General features: G+C 50.8%; 8 protein-coding genes across 8 annotated transcripts, besides 3 other annotated features; 6 read left to right on the top strand and 2 right to left on the bottom strand.

Annotated features, from left to right (window-relative positions):
* Positions 1-1,609: 1,609 nt before the first annotated feature.
* cprA (NADPH--hemoprotein reductase cprA) lies at positions 1,610-3,765 on the top strand (the record flags this gene model as incomplete). Its single annotated transcript, XM_001268198.1, has 2 exons — positions 1,610-3,400; positions 3,469-3,765. 2 exons carry the CDS (start codon positions 1,610-1,612, stop codon positions 3,763-3,765), a joined length of 2,088 nt encoding a protein of 695 aa, XP_001268199.1.
* An 885-nt stretch (positions 3,766-4,650) lies between these two features.
* ACLA_084670 (DDB1/RSE1 family protein) lies at positions 4,651-8,361 on the top strand (the record flags this gene model as incomplete). Its single annotated transcript, XM_001268197.1, has 5 exons — positions 4,651-4,745; positions 4,830-5,500; positions 5,567-7,473; positions 7,535-7,981; positions 8,059-8,361. 5 exons carry the CDS (start codon positions 4,651-4,653, stop codon positions 8,359-8,361), a joined length of 3,423 nt encoding a protein of 1,140 aa, XP_001268198.1.
* A 434-nt stretch (positions 8,362-8,795) lies between these two features.
* Positions 8,796-9,374, bottom strand: ACLA_084660 (uncharacterized protein; the record flags this gene model as incomplete). The annotated part of the gene is made up of 1 exon (XM_001268196.1): positions 8,796-9,374. The coding sequence occupies one exon, from the start codon at positions 9,372-9,374 to the stop codon at positions 8,796-8,798; it is 579 nt and encodes a 192-aa protein (XP_001268197.1).
* Positions 9,042-9,064: a microsatellite.
* Positions 9,375-10,027: 653 nt separating the features above from the next.
* Positions 10,028-10,651, top strand: ACLA_084650 (CENP-S family protein; the record flags this gene model as incomplete). Its single annotated transcript, XM_001268195.1, has 4 exons — positions 10,028-10,060; positions 10,126-10,249; positions 10,364-10,397; positions 10,534-10,651. The coding sequence occupies 4 exons, from the start codon at positions 10,028-10,030 to the stop codon at positions 10,649-10,651; spliced, it is 309 nt and encodes a 102-aa protein (XP_001268196.1).
* Positions 10,652-12,561: 1,910 nt separating this feature from the next.
* On the top strand, positions 12,562-13,439 carry ACLA_084640 (uncharacterized protein; the record flags this gene model as incomplete). The annotated part of the gene is made up of 2 exons (XM_001268194.1): positions 12,562-13,004; positions 13,124-13,439. The coding sequence occupies 2 exons, from the start codon at positions 12,562-12,564 to the stop codon at positions 13,437-13,439; spliced, it is 759 nt and encodes a 252-aa protein (XP_001268195.1).
* Positions 13,061-13,085: a microsatellite.
* A 480-nt stretch (positions 13,440-13,919) lies between the features above and the next one.
* On the bottom strand, positions 13,920-15,323 carry ACLA_084630 (putative extracellular protein; the record flags this gene model as incomplete). The annotated part of the gene is made up of 1 exon (XM_001268193.1): positions 13,920-15,323. One exon carries the CDS (start codon positions 15,321-15,323, stop codon positions 13,920-13,922), a length of 1,404 nt encoding a protein of 467 aa, XP_001268194.1.
* Positions 14,088-14,188: a microsatellite.
* A 1,701-nt stretch (positions 15,324-17,024) lies between the features above and the next one.
* ACLA_084620 (UV-endonuclease UVE-1) lies at positions 17,025-18,903 on the top strand (the record flags this gene model as incomplete). Its single annotated transcript, XM_001268192.1, has 2 exons — positions 17,025-17,261; positions 17,335-18,903. The coding sequence occupies 2 exons, from the start codon at positions 17,025-17,027 to the stop codon at positions 18,901-18,903; spliced, it is 1,806 nt and encodes a 601-aa protein (XP_001268193.1).
* A 1,304-nt stretch (positions 18,904-20,207) lies between these two features.
* Positions 20,208-22,718, top strand: ACLA_084610 (uncharacterized protein; the record flags this gene model as incomplete). Its single annotated transcript, XM_001268191.1, has 1 exon — positions 20,208-22,718. The coding sequence occupies one exon, from the start codon at positions 20,208-20,210 to the stop codon at positions 22,716-22,718; it is 2,511 nt and encodes an 836-aa protein (XP_001268192.1).
* Positions 22,719-22,746: the final 28 nt, after the last annotated feature.

Genomic DNA, 22,746 nt, shown 5'->3' with positions numbered 1-22,746 from the left:
GTTAAGATAGTATCTGGACTCGACCGCCATGCAGTTCGTCCAATTTATATCTACCTCCTTATAGATAGTATGGAGCACTCCGCAATCAAGTGTCAGCGAACCTATGGGACTCCGACTCTCCATCAGGCAAGTTGTACTCCATACTAAGTAGGAGTGCGGAAACTGTCCGTTCTCCGTTACTGCTTCCGCTGTAAACAACCACGACACTCACGTTCTACAGAGTGATAAGCCTCTGCACAACGGAAATGATGTACATTCTCTCCGTCGAAGGGCACAAAATAGGATGTTTTTTGAAGGATGAGGATACCGTCTAGACTTTCATTCAACCCTTCAGTGAGGGGTGATATGCTCTGGTTTCTGAAATTGGTCTGAGATATTACCTAAGATTCAAGATGCATTGACAGAGAAATTGGGAGTATGAAGCCTCAGCTCCGATAGCTGAATTACTATCTCACTCCGTACTAGGTACCTTTTGTTTAATCCTCTGCATTGTGGACAGAGCCCACCATATAGTGGATAGAAAATACGCTATTGTTATTACTGCCATGGTCACACAGTACAAAAGTGACAAGACACACTGCTTTGCATCACTGCTTTCTGCACTCTTCATGGATTATCATTAGTTAGCACTTCCGCCCTATCCATACCCCATAATTCATAGACTGTATCGAAGCCATTCACAAGAATCAAGATAGACTGCAAGTCCTCTTCCGAAAGGCGGAACTCGGTTAGCGACGCTGTTCGGCAGGATATTCGGGAGATCCCCCCGTGATTTGAGAAAGAAGCCAAACAGATCCATTCTTAACTCCCTTTTGAACCCCGACGTTGAAGTGAGACGCCACTTCCAGTCCCTTCTGTCTTGTCTATCGAGCGCCGAAGTCCCTCCCGATCCAAAACGTCTCAGTCCTACAACCGGAGCCATCCCATCTTCCCCACACAAATAAGGACGTATATAACAGCCTAAGGTTATCTTTGACTCTTTCGCCTTAATCACGGTATTCTTCTTGAAGAGAGAGATTTGCTCTTTGATAATCCTTTTGTGTCCTCAGTGTTCTTCTCTTGTTATCTATTCCTTTCGGTGCAGCTTACTGGCAGTCACGTGCTGCCACGCCCTCGGCCAACTCCGGAAGACCGGTGATCTATCATTCCGAGAGGCCACGATCAGTCTCTACAGAGTAGTCTGTGTGTAGATGAACTAGGGGCTGCTGAGTGCTGGTAACTAGGGGACATAAGCCGCCTTACATTTAACATCTCCACCCATAACGACTTTTGCACAGAATAGTGCACTCGGGTTCCGCTCTGAATTATGTGGTTCGATTAGCTGAGGACAATCATTACTTACTCTTTTATCAATCGCCCACGCTGCCTCCTTTATTCCCTTTCCTCTCTTCTCCTCTTCCTCATTCTTACTTGTTGATTGTCCTCCCCCCTCCATCTTATCTAAAGGCCACAGCAGTTGGATTCTCCTCATCATCCTTCCTTTCTCTCCTGTGTATCCTTTTCCTTCGGTTGAAAGGGCCCGCTCCAGACCGAGGGGGCTCTCTTTCTTCTCGACGCTCTGCTCCTTCTCCAAGGACAGATTTGGATCCGACTTTCTTGACAATTCAAAATGGCGCAACTCGACACTCTTGACCTTGTTGTTCTGGCAGTGCTCTTGGTGGGTAGCGTTGCCTACTTCACCAAGGGCACTTACTGGGCTGTTGCCAAAGACCCCTATGCTACGTCTGGACCAGCCACGAATGGCGCTGCAAAGGCAGGTAAAACCCGCGATATCGTTGAAAAGATGGAGGAGACTGGAAAGAACTGTGTGATTTTCTACGGCTCTCAAACCGGAACCGCCGAGGATTACGCATCCCGACTGGCAAAGGAAGGTTCTCAGCGCTTTGGCCTGAAGACCATGGTCGCTGATCTTGAGGACTATGACTACGAGAATTTTGACAAGTTCCCCGAGGATAAGGTCGCGTTCTTTGTTCTGGCGACCTATGGCGAGGGTGAGCCGACAGACAATGCCGTGGAATTCTACCAGTTCATCACCGGTGACGACGTTGCTTTCGAGAGTGGCGCGTCCGCCGACGATAAGCCTTTGTCCGCGCTCAAGTATGTCACTTTTGGTCTGGGTAACAACACTTATGAACACTACAATGCCATGGTCCGCCAGGTTGATATCGCTCTTACCAAGCTTGGAGCGCAACGTATCGGTACCGCTGGTGAAGGTGACGACGGCGCTGGTACAATGGAAGAGGACTTTTTGGCCTGGAAGGAACCCATGTGGGCTGCTCTGTCCGAGTCCATGAATCTGCAGGAGCGCGAGGCTGTTTACGAACCGGTTTTTGCTGTGGAGGAAGAAGAATCCTTGAGCCCCGAGGACGAGGAGGTCTATCTCGGTGAGCCAACCAAGAGCCATCTCGAAGGTACCTCCAAAGGACCTTACTCTGCGCACAACCCTTACATCGCCCCCATCGTCGAATCCCGCGAATTGTTCACTGTCAAAGATCGTAACTGTCTTCACATGGAAATCAGTATTGCCGGAAGCAACCTCACTTACCAAACCGGCGATCACATTGCCGTCTGGCCTAACAATGCTGGCATGGAAGTCGACCGTTTCCTGCAGGTCTTCGGTCTTGAGGAGAAGCGCCATACCGTGATCAACGTCAAGGGCCTTGATGTGACTGCCAAGGTTCCCATCCCAGCTCCCACTACTTACGACGCCGCTGTTCGTTACTACATGGAAATCTGTGCCCCCGTTTCGCGTCAGTTTGTGGCTACTCTGGCTACCTTCGCTCCCGATGAGGAAAGCAAGGCCGAGATTGTGCGCCTCGGTAGCGACAAGGATTACTTCCACGAGAAAATCACCAACCAGTGCTTCAACATCGCCCAGGCTCTCCAGAATATCACACCGAAGCCGTTCTCCGCTGTCCCGTTCTCTCTGCTCATCGAAGGTCTCAACAAACTTCAGCCTCGCTACTATTCTATCTCCTCGTCGTCTCTCGTCCAGAAGGATAAGATCAGTATCACTGCTGTCGTTGAATCGGTTCGCTTGCCTGGTGCATCCCACATTGTTAAGGGTGTGGCCACCAATTATCTCCTTGCTCTGAAGCAGAAGCAGAATGGCGATCCATCTCCCGATCCTCATGGTTTGACTTATGCTATCACCGGTCCACGCAATAAGTACGACGGCATCCACGTTCCAGTTCATGTCCGCCACTCCAACTTCAAGCTGCCTTCTGATCCCTCTAAGCCAGTCATCATGGTTGGCCCCGGTACTGGTGTTGCTCCTTTCCGTGGATTCATTCAGGAACGTGCTGCTCTGGCTGAGAAGGGCGAGAATGTCGGTCTTACGCTTTTGTTCTTCGGGTGCCGCAACAGCACCGAGGACTTCCTGTATCAGGATGAGTGGAAGGTATGTTTGTCCTTTTCACGGAAAGCTCCATTTTCGCCTTTCCACACTATACTAACATCGTAACACAGGTCTACCAAGAGAAACTCGGAGACAAGCTCAAGATCGTCACTGCCTTCTCTCGTGAAACTGCAAAGAAGGTTTATGTCCAGCATAGACTGCAGGAGCATGCCGATCTTGTCAGCGAACTCCTGAAGCAGAAAGCCATTTTCTACGTTTGTGGCGATGCGGCAAACATGGCCCGTGAGGTCAACCTCGTCCTTGGTAAGATCATCGCCAAGTCGCGTGGTCTGCCTGATGACAAGGGCGAGGAGATGGTCAAGCATATGCGCAGCAGTGGCAGCTACCAGGAGGATGTCTGGTCATGATCTACCACGCATCTATTGTCATGATTTTCCTTTTCCACTACTCTTTTCCTTACATTTCTGATGCCTAGATGATATCTGCATATATACACCGCCTGTTTTGATTTGTTCTCTTCGTTTTTAGGCGCGTCTTCATGTGTTCATACTGCTCTTTTTTGGGCTTCTATATGGTCAGTATCAAAAAGGGGATGGTTGTCAACACCGACTCAGCAGCTACCATTGATTGGTTGGTTGGAGGGATATATGATGACAGATGAGCAAAGGGTAATAAGAAATCGAATGATATGAACATGGGAATGAAAGTATATATATATGGTTGTTGTTTGTTTCGAATTGCTGTTGGGACATGACATAATAGTAACTGGTAGGCTGAGGAGCTCATACAGATACTATGGCGGTGCAGAAGATTGTAGGAGCATTGCGCTTTTCGAGCTGAAATCAAGATTATCAGACAAGATGCGATGGATTAACGATTCACCATTGACCCAATATATTCCTTTGTCGAGAAGTTCTAAGCCTCCGGAGTACCTTATATGCTCCGTAGTTTGCGCTGAGCCCCGGTCATAAGCTCGGAGTTTAAAAAAACCAGGAATGGAACCGCAAGCATCGTCATTCGCGCGACTCGACGTTCGGGCCCGACATGACTGGCTTCTCCCATCTTCCTGCATTCACCCGAAGCACGCCAGCAATCAAATAGCAAATATCGGCAGATAAGCGATGCACAATAGTGCTGTCTTTTTGGCACTACAAGATCCCAAGCTGGTCTGAATTCTTCTGTCGCTGCGCTTCCTTCTTTCCTTATCATCCCCGCAGTGCTTGGTATCCACTACGAAAAGCCCATCCTAGGAGTTCCGTTGCGAAGTCGAGAGGTCTCTCGAAGCCGATATTATGGCCTACGTTGTACCGATACATCGAGCGAGCAGCATCCGCCATGCCCTGAAGCTGAATTTCGTCAATCCGGAGGAGGATTGTCTGGTTGTTGCGTTGGTGGCCTGCTAGTTATCATCAATTGCTCTTCAGCATTCAAGTGGATATCGGCTGACTATATCTCCATCTGTGGCACACAGGAAATCTAACCGTCTCGAATTCTACGTTCCGACTCCCGATGGACTCAATCTCGTGACGTCTTGCGCCGCCTATGCGAGGGTAACGATGCTGGCGCGCCTTCCGGCGCCCGCCAACTCGCCTACCGACCATCTCTTTGTCGGCACCGACCGGTACACATATTTCACGTTATCCTGGGACAGTTCGAAAAACCAAGTTCGTACGGAAAGGGAATATGTCGATATATCCGATCCGTCGTCGCGGGAGTCGCAAACAGGAAACCGGTGCTTGATCGATCCAAGCGGGCGGTTCATGACTCTGGAGATCTATGAAGGCGTCATTGCAGTCGTGCCCATCATACAACTACCCAGCAAGAAACGAGGGAGGAATGTCGCCTTGCCTTCGGGTCCGGATGCACCGCGGGTGGGAGAGTTGGGTGAGCCGGCAACGGCCAGAATAGAGGAGCTTTTTGTGCGGTCGTCGGCGTTCTTGCACGTGCAGGAGGGACTCCCGCGTCTGGCATTGCTGTATGAGGATAATCAGAAGAAAGTTAGGTTGAGGGTCAGAGAATTGCAGTATCATGCTGCAACCGGGAGCACCAACATTGCCGACGCAACATTCGGGGAACCAGCAGACTTTACGCAGGAGCTGGAACTTGGGTCTTCGCACTTGATACCAGTACCTGCGCCATTAGGTATTATTATTCTATACGATTCCCTTTCGCTCCGTCAAGGGGTTCTTCAGTGCTAACGGAAAATAGGCGGTCTATTGATCCTTGGTGAAACGTCAATCAAGTATGTCGACGCTGATAATAATGAGATTATATCCCGCCCATTGGATGAGGCGACTATTTTTGTAGCCTGGGAACAGGTTGATAGTCAGCGGTGGTTGTTGGCTGATGACTATGGAAGGCTCTTTTTCTTGATGTTGGTGCTGGACTCTGACAATCAAGTCGAAAGCTGGAAGCTAGACCTGTTGGGCAAGACCTCCCGTGCATCCGTCCTGGTCTATCTTGGTGGAGGTGTTTTATTTTTGGGCTCGCATCAGGGAGACTCCCAAGTGTTGCGCATCAGCAATGGCTCTGTGGATGTGGTTCAGACTCTGCCGAACATCGCACCCATATTGGACTTTACAATAATGGATCTTGGCAGTCGCACAAGTGAGAGCCAGACCCACGAGTTCTCCTCGGGTCAAGCACGAATTGTTACTGGATCAGGTGCCTTTGACGATGGAACGCTTAGAAGTGTCCGCAGCGGTGTTGGGATGGAGGAATTAGGTGTTCTTGGAGAGATGGACCATATTACAGATCTATGGGGCTTGCAAGTCGGCAGTAAGGGAGATTTCTTGGATATATTGTTGGTCACTTTCGTGGATGAGACTAGAGTGTTCCACTTCAGTCCCGATGGTGAGGTTGAAGAGATGGACCATTTCCTCGGATTGAGTCTCTCAGAAAACACCCTTCTCGCCGCAAATCTTCCTGGTGGACGGATCCTCCAAGTCACTGAGCGAAGAGTACTTATTGCCGAAGTGGAGGGTGGCATGGTGACATACGAATGGACTCCGCCGAATCAGCTCATCATAACGGCGGCTTCTACCAACAATGATATGATTGTCCTCGTCGCAGGTGGTGAGCTCGTGACGGTTCTCGATATTGGAAACGAAGTTCGGCTTGTAACGCAGAAGGACTTTGGTGCAAACAGCCAGATATCCGGTGTCACAGTACCAGCATCGCCAACCGGAGTGTTCATTGCAGGATTTCCTCAGCTTGCGAAAGTGTCGGTATTAAAACTTCAGGATCTAGCAGAGGTTCAGTCGACATCTGTCGGCCCTGCTGGTGAAGCATTTCCTCGATCTGTTCTTGTTGCAGACGTCCTGTCCGATAGCCCGCCCACCTTGTTCATCTCAATGGCGGACGGCAGTGTGATCACTTACTCATTCAACCCCGACGACGTCTCATTGACCGGTATGACCAAGCTGATTCTAGGCTCTGAGCAACCTACATTCAAAAAGTTACCAAGAGGAGACGGCCTGTTCAATGTCTTTGCGACTTGCGAGAATCCAAGCATGATTTACGGATCGGAGGGCCGCATCATTTATTCTGCGGTCAACTCTGAAGGCGCTTCTCGGATATGTCATCTCAACTCCGAAGCATATCCTGGGTCAATTGCAGTAGCAACATTGCATGACCTGAAGATTGCCCTGGTGGACAAAGAAAGGACGACGCAGATTCAAACTCTCCCAATTGGTGCAACTGTCCGCCGAGTGGCGTATTCGCCGTCCGAGAAAGCGTTTGGTATTGGCACTATTGAACGAAAGCTCGTGGATGGAGCAGAAATTGTCAAGAGTGAGTTCATGCTTGCTGACGAGATCTTGTTCCGCCGACTCGATGCTTTCGAGTTGCGTCCGGAAGAGTTGGTGGAAAGTGTCATTCGCGCGGAGTTTCCAGTAGGCAAAGACGAGAAAAATGGTGCTACAGTCAAGGATCGGTTCATTGTTGGTACCGCGTTTCTCGACGATGAAGGGGATGAATCAATCCGTGGTCGCATTCTCATCTTCGAGGTTGATAATGGCCGCAAGTTGACACAGGTTGCGGAATTACCTGTCAAGGGAGCATGCCGGGCGTTGGCAATGCTAGGGAATAGAATCGTGGCTGCTCTCGTCAAGACTGTAAGTATCTCTGTTTTCGTACCACAATTCTTAGATGTCGTCTTGCTAAATTGTGTTCAAGGTTGTCGTGTACAAGGCAGTCAGCAACAACTTCGGCGCCATGAAGCTGGAAAAGCTTGCCAGCTACAGGACATCGACAGCACCAGTGGACGTCACCGTGACAGGCAATCTCATCGCAGTTTCCGACCTTATGAAGAGTGTATGTCTTGTTGAATATAAAGAGGGAGAGGACGGTCTTCCCGATACACTGACGGAAGTGGCGCGTCACTTCCAGACCGTTTGGGCCACTGGTGTTGCCTGTATCGCACAAGATACGTTCTTGGAAAGTGATGCAGAGGGCAATCTAATCATCCTTTGCCGAAACACGACCGGCGTGGAGGAAGACGACAAACGTCGACTAGAGGTGACTGGTGAGATCTCGCTGGGTGAGATGGTCAATCGCATCAGACCAGTCAACATCCAGCAGCTAACAAGTGTGGCTGTTACGCCGAGAGCATTCCTGGCAACTGTAAGTTTCCGCTTCTCCCTTCCGCTCCCTACTTACCATTGATTCGAACAATGGCTGACCGAGCATGCTTCCAACAGGTGGAAGGCTCAATCTACCTGTTTGCTATGATCAATCCTGACCATCAGGATTTCCTGATGCGCCTGCAAGCGACCATTGCCGGAAAGGTGGAATTGGTCGGAAACATGCCATTCAACGAATTCCGAGGCTTCCACAGTATGGTTCGTGAGGCACAGGAGCCCTATCGGTTTGTGGATGGAGAGCTTATCGAGCGATTCCTTGCCTGTGAGCCGAGCGTGCAGGAGGAGATTGTGAGTATAGTGGGAAAGATGACCGTGGACGAAGTGAAAAGCATGATAGAGGCATTGAGGCGATTGCATTAGATCTTGATGAGTGTCTACAACTCATAGGCTGGGTATATTGGAACCTCGTGTAATCAGCTTCAATGGATGTCAAGGCTTCCTACTTGAGGCATGATGATAGACAGTGATCAGGCTCAAAAGATACCTCGTTGATCAAATTGAAGGCATCGAAAGCACCTGCGCTCTTGGACCAGGCATATGTCTAGATGAATTTTATGATGATATTATGCGCAAAGAATCTAAGCGACTGTAAAATGGTATCCGTCGAGTCATGTCCGTTAAAACGCCATTCACAGTACTGGGACGGGAACAAAGCATCAAGAGACGACGTGAACAATAATAATTATACAGTTGGTTGGAAGGACAGAGTATTAGAAAGTCGTGAATGAGCTCTGAGCACCGTAGCCAGCAGAGAGTGGGAAAACAGTAGGCGATATGGCGAGATGATCAATATTTCACTCATCCTTCTTCTCTTCCTTGGTCTGCTCGTCTTCCGAATCACTCCAATCCAGCAACTCCATAACCTGATCCTCCGTCAAGTTCTGCGAGCTGCGCTGCTCCGCCTCCCGCTGCAATTCTCTCATATACTTCTTCTGCCTCTTGCGCGCATTCTTCCCCCACTCTGGCACTCCGCTGGCAGTAGCAAAGTCCTCGCCCTCCTCAATCTCATCATCCGTGTTCTCAACCTCCCCCAACACCTTGCCGCCGCCGCCGCCGCCGCCGCGGAGCGCATTAGCGGACACCTTTGCCTTCTTCTCCCCCTTGCCCTCGCGGGCGGCGCGCTCCTTCTCCAGCTGCTTCTTGCGGTCCTTCTCGTGCATTTTGGCGAACCAGGCTTCGATGTAGGGTCGGATGAGGATGTAGCCGACGACGGAACAGACAACTTTGGTCCAGCGGCTGGCGCTGACGTCGACGAAGGAGGTGTAGAGATTCTTGAAGAAGCGCTTGAACAATGTTTCGAAGAAGGTGTAGAGTTCGCCGAAGAATTCGTTGAGGGCGTCGGAGACGACGGAGGAGGCGTCGGGGGTCGCCATTGTAAGCGAGGCTCCGGTGTCTCGCTCGTTGGGATACGGAGGGAGTTTAGGAGGAGTGTAAAGAGTGAAGGGATTCGGATGGAGCGGAGAAGAGAGAAGATCAGAAGAGGGAGGAAAAATCACGCAGGTCCGTCCTTCTGAGAAAGCGGGTCGTGGGGGAAGGTGGTGGAATCGCTGACTATCTGGAAAAGGCGGCAGAAATAATACTCTGTAGATAAGGACTGCTCCCGCGTGGGACTTTGGATGAAGGGTTGGTGAGCGAGGCTGTGAGACCCCCCGCTGAAGACAAATATCCCCTCCAGAAGCTTGAAGATGTCGAGCAAAATGAGTGAAGAAGAGAAGTGATTTCCACTGGTACCTGACCACTCCGACGTTTGCCTCTCAAGGATTCCGTGAATGGTAATGTTCCTTTTCTGGAATAGCGCCATCCAGCTAGTAATATTCGGTCTTCGGCAGCCGGAGAACATATTGATCCAGAGCGCATGGTGTCGACCAATCACGGCCGGGCTGTATTCTTTAGCGCTCACGCGTGTGCATCAAGCATCCTGGGCGACTTTGAGCATCAGATCATCAGTATTATATCCGTCTTGAAATGTCTATTTGGGTTACGCATACACCAGTCTGTACGCGCTGTATTCCGCCAACCCCAAAAAATGGACGAAAATGAGGAAGTCAGCCTCGAGGAGGTACGCGCTCCTAAGACCGCGTCGCTTACTCTACTTTATTTACACCTGCTAACGTGGTTCCTCAGCGTCTGAAATCGGCCCTTTGGCTGGCTATTGGCAAGATTGTAGATGAGGAGACAATCAAACTTGGTGTCAATGCCACTCCTCAATTCATAGGTGCCTTGACCGAGATGGTGTGGGCTCAGATTGGTACGTTCATGGTATTCACCTGCTTGCAAACGCGCGATGTTGCGTCAAAGAACAGGAGCATGGCCTAAGTATATGCGTCGTTGAAAATCAAGCTTCTAATGTTTGCGTTTACAGAAACTGTTAGCGAAGATTTGGAATCTTTTGCAAAGTAAGTCATTTCCATCAGCACGAGTCCTCCAAGCCGGACCGCTCCTCTTGGCCCTACACCATCCTGTACCTGTTTGCAAAGATAAAATGAGTTGAGTGATTCCTTGAGTAGCAATTAACATTTACTTTTGGCGTAGGCATGCAGGCCGCTCGACAGTTAATGTCTCTGATGTGATGTTGCTTGCGCGCCGCAACGAAGGACTGGAGTCGATTCTGCGAGCCTTCATTGACCAGCAGCGAGAGAATGAGGCCTGAGATTATGCACATTTTACTGTAAATGCTGCGTCTATCTCTTTGCACATTGCATGCATCATGGCCCGTTGCGGTTTAATTCGATTGATGGATCGATCAAGCTGCCAGTGAAAGGAGCTTGAACGCGAATTGCAGCAAGATAGTATCGGCCGCTTTCAAACTGTCATACTCAGCAACTGGGGAACTGTCACTAATTGGGCCTTGGAACAAGTCTCAATCTGTCACCCTGGAGTCTACCAAGAGCCTGTGCATCTGGCGTCCTGACAATGACGCCACTTCTCCACATTTTCACAGATTAAAGATGAATGATTACCACATATTATCAGCCCCCGATAGCGAAGGGAAAGCTGACGAGGGGGACGCCGCATCCCTCACTCTGGCGTCGGGTTATGTTGTTAAATCTCGGGATATTCCTTCTCCGCTGGCGAATCCCCCCTTGGAGGTTTATGCGACCGAGTACCTGCTTTACAACAGCAAATCAGCTTGATGGTTCTTCCCCACGATCTGATATCGGGAATGAGATCTTGGAGACACATATCTATCTGATGGTGTAACCATGATCAGACGATGGTACTCCGTGGTGCCAGATATCTGCCAATCAGTGACCACGCTGAATGTACATAGTTAATGTATATCTATGAGCCTCTCTAGCTTCGTTAGATCCATGCCGGTGATATCTGATCCTAGAGTAACGTCATGGCCTTGTTGATTGCGACTGTTCTTGCCTCAGCATATGCTACGAGCCGTTATATATCGTCCGAAGTCAGCTTGATTCTACGGTCTTGTCTTATATGATTCAGCTTACGTATCAACGGCACCGAAGTCTTAAATCGTTGACATACCGTCGGCACCGAATGTTAAAAAACGCTAAAAACTATAAACGCTGATGGATTCCTGAACTCTTTAGCTAACATCGAACCTCTCCCCAAGGCCAATTGAAGATCGAGATCAACGATGTGGTTGACAAGGGCTTCAAGACGCTTTTCCATGACTGCGATGCGCATTGCAAGATTTGAGTTGATGTCAAACATCATAGATTGTATCCTTTATTCACGTCATCTTTCCGTTCCGTGTGCTTAGAGAGTCATCACGATAGAATGCAGTATGTTCTATATTTGTGCTTCCCTTGAGCGGCACTGGGTTGTTGGGGATGGCTGTGCAGTGTGGCTCGGTCTTTCTTCGTGGCTCAGTCGAGTATTACATAATACAGATAATCATTCTCTGCTGACTAAGATTCCTCTTTCCGGGAAGAACCCATGACTAAAGCAGCGCAGGTGGGGGGCACGGGAGGCAGAAATCAGGGGTCTGATGGGTCAGGGCTTAGTTGTGCAGCACGAATCAATCAATCAGAAGCAATAATAGACACGAGGAAAAGAGTTGCAGTACGGGTTTCAGTGACATCAACAGTCCTGCCGTCCAGAGGTACACTTTTGTCGGTAGCCGTGTGGCTGGAGGCACTCTGAATCTGATGAAGAACTTGCAACTTTTTGCCTCTTCGGCTTCCAATCGCTGGCCCGTATTTGTCGTCATCCGTGGATCATCCTCGTGATCTTCTGGATGCACGCTCGGTTCATGGCCTCTGAGAAGCTTTTGTCGCTGTGTGTGGGATCCACCAACTCTCAGTGTCCAGGAAAATGCCTCCACCGATCTTCATGCCGCGACACCATGTCCCCCGGGACCTAATATAATGGCTAATGGCTATCTATCTTGCTGCCTTCGTCTGCTGCAGCATTCTTAATTCTTTCAGACCCTGCAGTCTTCTCGTCATCTTGACCGTCCATTGCTCGCAACGCATAGTATATACATTTAATACAGAGCGTTCTTGAGCCTGAGCACGAGCTCTCTACTCTTATCAATTTACTGTTTATTCACGATCATCTCGTCCCTGAACCTCGAGTTCATAGATCTCCACGATGGGGGCTGGCGGCGTGGTACTTCGTTTCTTCAACTTAGCCATCCGAGTGCTTCAATTTCTCGATGCCGCAGTGATCCTGGGTATCTTCTCATACTTTCTGGCCATCCAGAGCCAACATGACCAGCACATCCCGCGATGGATGAAAGCCGTCGAGGGTCTCTCCGGCGCAGCCACACTATACGGACTCCTTGGAATCCTGTTTACTTGCTGCCTAGGCGGAGTTGCCTTCTTCGCCTTCCTTGCTGTCGCTCTCGACATCTGCTTCATTGGAGCGATGATCGCCATTGCCGTGATGACCCGAAACGGGCCCCAGTCCTGCTCAGGACACATCGATACCCCACTGGGCTCAGGCAACAGTGACGCCCACAGTCCGTCCGGCCTAAGTTTTGGCTACGCATGTGAGCTTGAAAAGGTCGTGTTCGCAGTCTCGATTATCGGAATGTAAGTTCAGAAGTCCCCTGGTCTCCAGTTGTCCCCGTGACAGGGGAAAAATCGGGAAAAAAAAAGAAAAAAAAAGAAAAAGTAGAAAATCACCCAAGCTAACATAATCCCCTCACCAGCTTCCTTTTCCTAGTCTCCATCCTTTTCCAGGTCCTCTACGCCCGCCACCACAAGCGCGAGAGCCGTTTCGGCCCCTCCCCGGCCAACGGCTACACCTACGGCACCCAGCGCCGCGGCTTCTGGCGCCGCAACAAGAATAGCCCGGAGACCGCCAGCGCGGACGACATGCTTCCCGGCCATCCGGCCCCCCGGGATGTGGAGCTGGGCGACAATGCCGAGAAGCCTAGCGCCTTCAGCGGCAGCTTGTTCTCACGCAACAAGAACACGGCCCCTGCTAACGGGTATGGCAACTCGGCTTATACCGGGAATTACTAGCACTGAACTCTGTCCTTGAGAATATATGGACTCTATAATGATTTTTCAGTCTTGAGTTAAAAGGAAGATGAGATGTGGGTAATAGGTAATGAAACTTGAGAGGTCCTCGTTTTGCCGTCCGGCGTTGCTAGGAAGCGGATCAGGTCTATGACTGAATGAGTAAATTGATGATATCCTTTATAATTGTCGGTTGAATGGGTGAAGTGTATATTGAGGTTTCTTTACCGTCTGAGAAGTTTCTCAAAAAGAGGTTGCAACGGAAATATCACCGAGTTTGCTCAATTATCATTATATCTCTGAATCTACCTATTGTAACAAGCAAAGCCAGACATGACACGAACACAGGGAGTGATCATGTTTTAAAAGCCTCCTAAAAGAGAACAGGAAAACAAGGCAAGTAACGCAATAGTAGGGTTATACATATATGCATGCGCAAGGCATTCCGGAAAGAATAAAGGGAAGAAAGCTGAATTAAAAGGGTCAAGCATGTTCAATCACGCCGTGTCGGCAGCGCGTGCCAGGAGCAACAAGTCCCATGTTTACAGGTCGGCCAAAGTTGCACATGGCCCAAGTCGTGCCACCAGGTCCACAGAGGATTTCACCATGCTCGCAAGTATCAGGGAAGCCCTGCTGAGTAGGGGTAGGCGTGAAGTCGTGCTCGGGTCTGAAGTCGTGCTCGGGTCTGAAGTCGTGCTCGGGTCTGAAGTCGTGCTCGGGTCTGAAGTCGTGCTCGGGTCTGAAGTCGTGCTTGGGCTTGAACCCGAAATTGTTCTTCTCCGGCGCGGGCTCGACATCATTCTCCGATGCAGGCGCGGAATCGTTCTCCATTTCGGGTAAGAAGTCAAACGCAGACTCAAGCTCATTCTTGCCTTCAGAGTCGAAGCCGAATTGGAAATCGGGCATGAATGGGAAGGCAGACTGAGGCTTAGACTGTTGTTCGGGACGAGGATAGGTGGCCTGAGGTTGCATTCCCTCCTCGGGACGAGCATAGTCAGAAACCTCGGGCTGGTTGAATACAGGAACCCCGTGCAGACGCGTTGGGGTGGCTGAAGGTCTCGCCACTGAAGACGACGACGGACGAGCAACAGAGGCAACAGCGTGGGAGGATGAGGAAGCCTTGGGCGCATTCGTCTTTGATGCTGCGGATGAGGAATCTGCTGCAGTTCTGGAGCCAGAATTTCCACCTCCCAGGAAGTCGGAAGAGCCCTCGCACTGATATCCCGTCCCACCCAAGGAGCCCTCAACAGAAGGCCCTGGCATGGGAAAGTTGACCTCCTGACCCTCGACCGTCTTGCAGTGACCCGGACCGTTGTTGTTGGCTTGGAACATGGGTGGAAGACTGTCAAAGCCACCGGCACGAGGCGAGAGCATGGGAGACAAATCCCGAGCGTGCTGGCGACCCTGGAAACCGCCCGTGATGGTAACCTGCGCGCAATTCATGTACATTTCGCGATTTCCGATCTTGTTGAACCATGACCAAGCCAGCAGCGCCTCACCAGACGGCGCATCTGAAGGGATTTGGAAATTGTATTTCAGGTTGATGGGACATCCTCCAAGAATGGAATGGATGACTTTGAAGGTCTGCCCTTGGTTGTAGGAGAGAGAGATCTGGCATGAGCCGCCGCCGTGAGTGGCGCTACCCTGCAACTCGAGCTCATATGTCTGGCCGGGAGTATAATCGGCAACTGATTGAAATGGATCATTGGCATATCCCTTGCACGGGTAATCAGATCCACTCGTTGACAGAGGGTTTGTGTAGGAATAATCTTTCTGACCGCTTGACTGCTGGTTCAACGGACTCCGGATCGGATAGGGCTTGGACATCTGCACGTGGCCAGAGACACATGAGGCCAGTAGCCCGCAGGCAACCAAGAAGCCCTTCATATTAGCTGGTCTAGGGCCTATCTTGAAAAAACAAGAGGAGGATATGTCGGCCTGTAGGTAGTGCGCGGGTATAGGTTAGAATGAATATGTACCACCATCAATGTCTAACAACACTGAAGACAAGCAGATACAAGTAAAAGACACTGAAATCCAGGCTCTATCCAACGTGGTTCTGCTGCAGAAATATGAAGACTGATTACTCACTCTGTTCTTGAAGAGACCCAGATGGTCGTGCACAGAATCAAGAGAGAAGAAATTTGGCACCTGCTCTTGAGCGCGAGATGGAAGTCTCTGAGAGAGCAGGAAGCCGAGTTTTGACAGAGTGCAGCACGGCCAGATTCCTGCCTCAGCAACAAGAGTAATGAGCCATTTGTTTGATGCAAATCTTTTGAGGTATGTACCAACGGAATCTGGAATGTAAGGTACTCCATCACTGTGTGTTCCATGATACCCTTGACAGGCATGAATGCCACATGCCCTGGACTCTGGCCTGCTGTGGAGGCCATGATCACAGCCTCATTAACCCGCCGTTAGGAATGCTAAGAGGTCCGTTTGTTGATATTAAACCATCAACATCTGGCAAGTGTCCCCGCCTCCCAGCATGCTGCTCCGGCAGATTCCATGCTGAAGTTTAAATCTATTGCGGCTAAGGGAAATCAGGATGCGAGACCTCATTCTTTGGGTGACTTTCCGTCTCGTACCAGGCATCCAAATCAGCTCATTCCATAGCATGTTGATTGTCTGCCGTAGTATATGATTACGCCTGAGGCTGCCGATCAACAAATAGAGAGGGAATGGGAAGCAACTGTCATTCTGAGATAGAAGGATAGAAACGCTTAGAGGATAGATGGAGTACCCCTTGTAGAACACCTGCCCTGTGTCTAATAGAAGGGTGTACTTTGTTGATAAATAATGTGTAGTCTACTCCGTAGACGGTCACTGCAGTGGTGTAGTTATATCGAGAAAGAAGAGTCTTGGCACGTGGATGAACCTGCGTCATGGCAATTGCATTGATCTACTCTCTACCTGCGTTGCTTAAATCAACCCGGTCTTCCGGCCTCCAGCTGCAGAGCCATACCCAGTAGGAAACCAGCTTGAACTCGCTGATCGTTCTGTTATATGGGTCTTGACTCTTGACTGTTGAGCCTACATCTATTTGCTTTTTCTTGCTGCCGACAGCTCTATCGTCATCTTATGCTGCTTCGATCGATCGACCAATCCATCACTGCACATCGCAGATCTTAAGATGCGCCGACCTGGCCATTTGGTCGCTCATCGCAACTAGCAATCCACTCTGATTCAGTGTCTCCAGAGCCAATCTACATAGCAGCGCCTCTGGCTGGATGTTTCTAAGACCACCTGTTTCCCAGCAGAGGAAATTAGCTCATGCTTCCCCCCCTTCGACATGCCGCGCGTTTCCATGGCCTTGTGGAATTTGGCTCGCCTTCCGCTTGGATTCGCCACATCTCATCGTCACCCTGGATAAATCGATTTGCTTTCGTGGCAAGCCATCACTTTTCTACTGCTCCGGCCCCAAACCGTGGGCGTTCTCCAGATCCTGTCTGCGCGAATGGGCAGGCTTCTAGCGTGGTTACGATACATTCCTCTGCCCGCCGATTGTTTAAGCTCACAGCAACGCTAGTCTTACATCCACCATACCTGCACTTGAGAAGATTGTCTAGACTCTCGGAATTCGTTACCATGCCACCCACTGCGGTCGTGGACAATGAGAACGGCGGACCCGTCGGGCTGTTAGACACTGTCGCGGTCGTTTCGCCGGAAACCACTAGAAACGGGCAGCCTCGGGATGCGCCCATGGATCCCGAATCTGATGAGGATGTTCCGCTTGAGGCTGAGGAACTGCAAGATGCTCTCTCGCGACCGCCGCCAGTGAACAGTAGCTACCTTCCCCTCCCATGGAAAGGCCGACTAGGCTATGTAAGTTGCTTCGTGTCCTCACTAGGCGTTAGATACGACGCATTCTGGTAATCAATTATCTCATGACGTGTAGGCCTGTTTGAATACATATTTGCGAAACTCAAATCCTCCAGTGTTCTGCTCTCGAACTTGTCGGATCGCCTCGATCTTAGAGAATCGACACCCACTTGCCGACCCCTCACAGCCAGCTCACCCAACCAAGAATCGTCCTGATAGGGACCAAACCCCCGATGTTGCGCGGGGACAGGCGTATGTTGAGGGCCTGGGGCTTACCAATGCGCGGGATCTCATTAAACTTCTACGTTGGAATGACAAATATGGCATCAAATTCATGCGGCTGAGCAGTGAAATGTTCCCATTCGCCAGCCACAAAGAGTACGGCTATAAGCTCGCCCCATTTGCGTCTGAGGTCCTTGCAGAAGTTGGTCACGTTGTTGCTGAATTGGGCCATCGGGTGTCCGTCCACCCGGGCCAGTTTACGCAACTCGGGTCTCCCAGGGCAGATGTGATCGACAGCTCGATTCGCGATCTCGAGTACCACTCGGAGATGTTGCAGCTGCTGGAATTGCCTCCACAGCAGGACCGTGACGCCGTTATGATTCTCCACATGGGTGGTGTATTCGGCGACAAAGAGGCGACGCTCGATCGGTTCCGGGAAAACTACAAAGATCTTTCGCAGGACATCAAAAATCGACTTGTCTTGGAGAATGATGATGTTAGCTGGTCAGTACACGATTTACTGCCCATCTGCGAGGAATTGAACATCCCACTTGTTCTGGATTTCCATCACCACAACATTATCTTCGATTCCAATGAACTGCGCGAGGGTACTCTGGGTATCATGAATCTATTCGGGAGAATCAAGGCCACTTGGACCCGCAAGGATATCACCCAGAAGATGCATTATTCAGAGCCTATTCCTTCTGCTATCACAAACCGTCAGCGCAGGAAGCATAGCCCTCGTGTCTCCACTCTTCCACCCTGCGATCCGACCATGGATCTCATGATTGAAGCTAAGGACAAAGAACAAGCTGTATTTGAGTTGATGCGGCGGTTCAAACTGCCTGGCCATGACCTCTTCAACGACGTACTCCCATACACACGGAATGATGAGAACAAGCCTTTCAAGCCGCCTCGGAAGACGAAGAAGAACGGAGGCTTCGTTGACCTCGAGGGTCAAGTCCCTCCCGCCCCCACGATTCCCGAGGAAGAGGTGGGAATGGGTGGCCCAGAGCGAAGGGTCTACTGGCCTCCTGGCATGGAAGAGTGGCTTCGACCGAAGAAGATCATTCGTGCCAAAGCAGGACAGAGCCCAGCGAAGCCGGGTACAACTAAGAAAAAAGCCAAGACCGAAGGGGATGATTCACAAGTCAAGGAAGAAGACGGTGAAATAAAGAATGGAGCCCCTTCTCCCCCTGTCTCTAAAACTCCCCGACAGGCGAAACGCACAGCAAGTGTCAAAAAGCAACCGAGCAGGAAACGGAAGGCGTCTCCCACTCCGCCATCCACGCCATCTGATTCCGATGTCGAGGCTCTGGATTTGGCAGAAACACCCCAGTTGAGCCGTAGTGGAGCGAGCGGTGCTCGTCGTAGCCGACGTACGAAGACGGTGAACTACGCCGAGGAGAGTCACTCCGAGTGATGTCGGTTCGTATATGTCACTTCTCTCCGCTACCTGACTCTCCAGACTATAGCCGGGGAGATGATCTTTGGCCATCTCGGAATTTTCAGTGATGGGTTGTTGCTACCCTATGCGAGTTTGATGCCCGAAAGATCGTACCTGCATTGAACCACGCTCACCTTGCAGAATCATCCAGCATCACAATGTCTGAGATGGCATTGTCGCGATGATTTCTGTAAGGTCAAAATCATGATGATGTTTCTCATCTCATCTGTTCACACCTGTATTATATATAATAACTCTTGTACCATATTGCTTTCTTGTACAGAGCCATATTTCTTCTCATATAAAAAGAATTATTCTACGAGAAAATGCGTAAGAATCCTTCTAGATACATGCGTAAAGAGGATTGTATGGCATTATTAGCCATCTACGTTATAGTGACTCTGCATGTGATATGATGAAATGAGAGGCTGCCGCTTCTCCACTCCAACAAGGCTGAACAGCCTCGAGGACCATCCTGCTCTCTCTGTTTCCCTTTGCCTTCTCCATACTTTTTGCGACTAGTCTCATCATTAAGTCACAGTTAAAGTACTATGGGCTCTAATGATCCAATAATAATGTTGCTCTAATTTCATCGGATCATACGGAGTACAACATGGCTGTGGTTTGAGAGGACAGCACCACCCCCAATTGGCCCTATCGCAGGTACCCTTCGCCGTCAAAAGTCCTCCATTTCGAAACCACGATTCTTCCATCTACTTGACATTGGTCACATCGGATTCTGCTTCCGGTCTCTGAAAACAAATAGAACCTGATAATCAATCATTCGCTTCAACTCAAAGACACTGGCTCCAAAACGCTACCCTCGCAGTCGCTGGCCGGCTCCTCCGCCAACTTCCCATTACCGGCGCCAACCTTTCCTTCGCTTTCTTCCTTCGCTGCTACGTCCTCCAAATCGAGATCGACAGACCGGTCTAGGACGAGTCTCTCGTTTTCTTCGTTTTCTTATCGGCTCTCACCCCATCCGCCGCGCCCATCTGCGTCTCTGGAATTTCCGCCACGAGGCCATCCCCGCTTTCCGCCACCGAACACAAGCAAGAGTCTACCGAGCGATCCTCCGACAGCAAGCAAAACGGTTACAAAGACGAAAGGTTGGGAAGAGAGGGATACTTGAATTCCTGTTCTGGGGAAGGAGGAGCCCCTTCAGACGACTGGGTGCTGGCGCCGGTGGTCAACTCACCACTGGTGGAGGATCAATTGGTCAACGCGTGACCCCTTCAAGAGCTGGAAGGCAGGCCCCGTATGCAGGCACAGCAGTCTCGATGTCGCAGTACGACTCTTCCACATCCTCAACGTGGGGTGCTGGGGGTGGAGGGCGGCGAAAGAGGGTCTTTGAGTACCTGAAGGCAGCCAACGAGCTCCGGCAGACGTACACGACGCAGTGGGCAGCGCAGAGGAACGCCCCACGAGATTATAATGATGATTATACTGTCCCAGGGGCTTTTCCTGATGTTGCGATTGCGCGGTCTGGAGATGAGGAAATGGTGTTGTTTCCGAGCTATGCGAGACGGCTTGTCAAACGAAAACGGCCTGAGCGTGCGGTGCGTCAGCGTCGTGATTCGGTTTCGACCATTGATGAATACCGTGGGTACTCGGAGGATCTGGAGCCGGGGCCGGCGGAATGGCTGGAGTATGAAGACAATCATGCAGTTGTGGATGTCGATGTGCGCGGCTGGGTGTATTCCCCTCACCGCGGGCCCATGACTCGGAAGCATCGAGTTTTGGTTGCGCTCGCTAGGAAGCTCAGCGGGATACCTGCTCCTACTGTCACGACCAATGACAACGGAGATTCCAACGCAGATATCGGACCTTCCAGGAAACCAGATGGGAGCATTGATGAAGATAACCTGGAGAGAGAGGCGCAGTCAATTATCAACAGTGCTGGAAGAACTACTGACCCAGAAGAATGCAGCTCGGATATCTCTCCTGGAAAGCCATTGTCAAGGTCAACGACGGCATCAGAGTCTTCGCAGTTGAGCAAAGACGAATTGACAGTAGCCAACGCGCACCTTATGGAGAGGCTGCGACCGTTCCTCACAAACCCAATGGCTGATATGCCTGTGACTGTCTTCTTCTATGACAGCAAGGAGAGCCAATCGAGAAACATTATGACTGACGAATCGGGCCACTTCAACCTGCGAGCGACGTTACCATTTGTACCCACTCATATCCGTGTTCTGGCCTCGGAAGAGTTATCTGCGACAAAGGAAATTCAGATCATCGAGCCGGCTGGTGTCAGCTTGATCAGCGACATTGATGACACCGTGAAACACTCTGCAATTACAAGCGGAGCCAAAGAGATGTTCCGGAACACCTTTGTGCGCGAGTTGGCCGAGCTCAGCGTCGACGGAGTCACTGAGTGGTATAACGAGCTAGCGAAGATGGGTGTCCAGATTCATTACGTATCGAATGCACCGTGGCAGCTTTATCCGCTGCTAGAGCGGTACTTTAAACTGGTTGGACTACCTCCCGGATCGTTTCACTTGAAGCAGTACAGTGGTATGCTGCAGGGACTCTTTGAGCCGACCGCTGAGAGGAAGAGAGGCTCTCTCGAACAAATCCTGCGGGACTTTCCTGAGCGCAAATTCATTCTGGTTGGTGATAGCGGCGAGGCCGATCTGGAGGTCTACACTGATATCGTTCTGGCAAATCCGGGTCGAATTTTGGGAATTTTTATACGCGATGTTACTACCTTGGATCATAAAAAGTTTTTCGAGAAATCCGTCGACCACCTGGAAGGCCCCCCTTCTCGCACCCACAGTTCACCTCAATTGATTGATGACATGGATGCGGTAGCAAATCGGCCTGCATTACCCCCTCGCCGTCCCCGTGACTCCCCCAGTCTATCCTCTGATGCAATCAGTGTCGACAATGCCGACCTGATTGATCTACGAGATGATGTGGATGAGAAGGATGTACTTGCTGGTATGCCTACGTTCAAAGATGTACGTACGCCTCCGGCAAAGCCGTCGAAGCCGTCCTCGCTTCGCGCAGTCGCCAACAACAGCGAGCCAAGAGATAACGGAAGCACGTCTTTGCCCCAAGATGCTGTCCGCCGGAAACCTGTGCCTCCACTACCGCCTCGCCGTCAGTCTACAGCAGAGCGCGAGCGTATATCCGCTGCCTCGAATGCCCCAGCGCAGAGTGCAGGGTACACTGGCGCTCTGAAGAATGCCATTCAATCTGTTACAAATTCCATCCCGACTACGGCGAATCAGCTTCCATTCCGGCCCAAACCTTTCGATCAGAACCTGACGGACCAGGAAGCCGAAGCGATGAAGTCTACGCAATCCAAGAAAGCTCCTCCACCACCTCCGCCTCGTCGGACCAACACGGCCTCCTCAATTGCACCCCCTGAAGTCTCCAATAATCGGCCACCGCCACCATCGCAGAAGACACAGTCATACCCCACCTCCGCCGCGGCTGCAGCATTACAATACGCATCCGAGCGTCTCAATTGGTCTTCCTCTCCAGCAAGTCCTCTACGACCGAAGGCTTCGAATCCAGTCCTGAACAGATCGAGCACGAACCTCCCGGGTCGCGATCCACGGTCGGACTCGCCATACGTTCCTCCGCCACCTTTGCCAAACAAGAGAGAAGAACTGTGGCGACGACGCTGGGAGCGGGCCAACGAGCTCCTGGCTGAGCAGGGGGTAGTCCTGGGAAGCTGGCGTGTAGGCAAGGACATGCAGGACGTCAGTTTCTGGCTGGTAGAGAAAGCGATGAAGGAGTCACAAAATGGCCCAGCTGAACCTCCTCAACCGAGAACATAAAGTTCGTTTGATAGATCATCGTTGATGT

Source organism: Aspergillus clavatus, genomic scaffold (genome assembly GCF_000002715.2).
Source record: "Aspergillus clavatus NRRL 1 1099423829806 genomic scaffold, whole genome shotgun sequence".
Lineage (NCBI taxonomy): Eukaryota > Fungi > Ascomycota > Eurotiomycetes > Eurotiales > Aspergillaceae > Aspergillus > Aspergillus clavatus.
The sequence above is the reverse complement of the archived record's forward strand: the minus strand, read 5'-3'. Positions and strand labels throughout refer to the sequence as shown.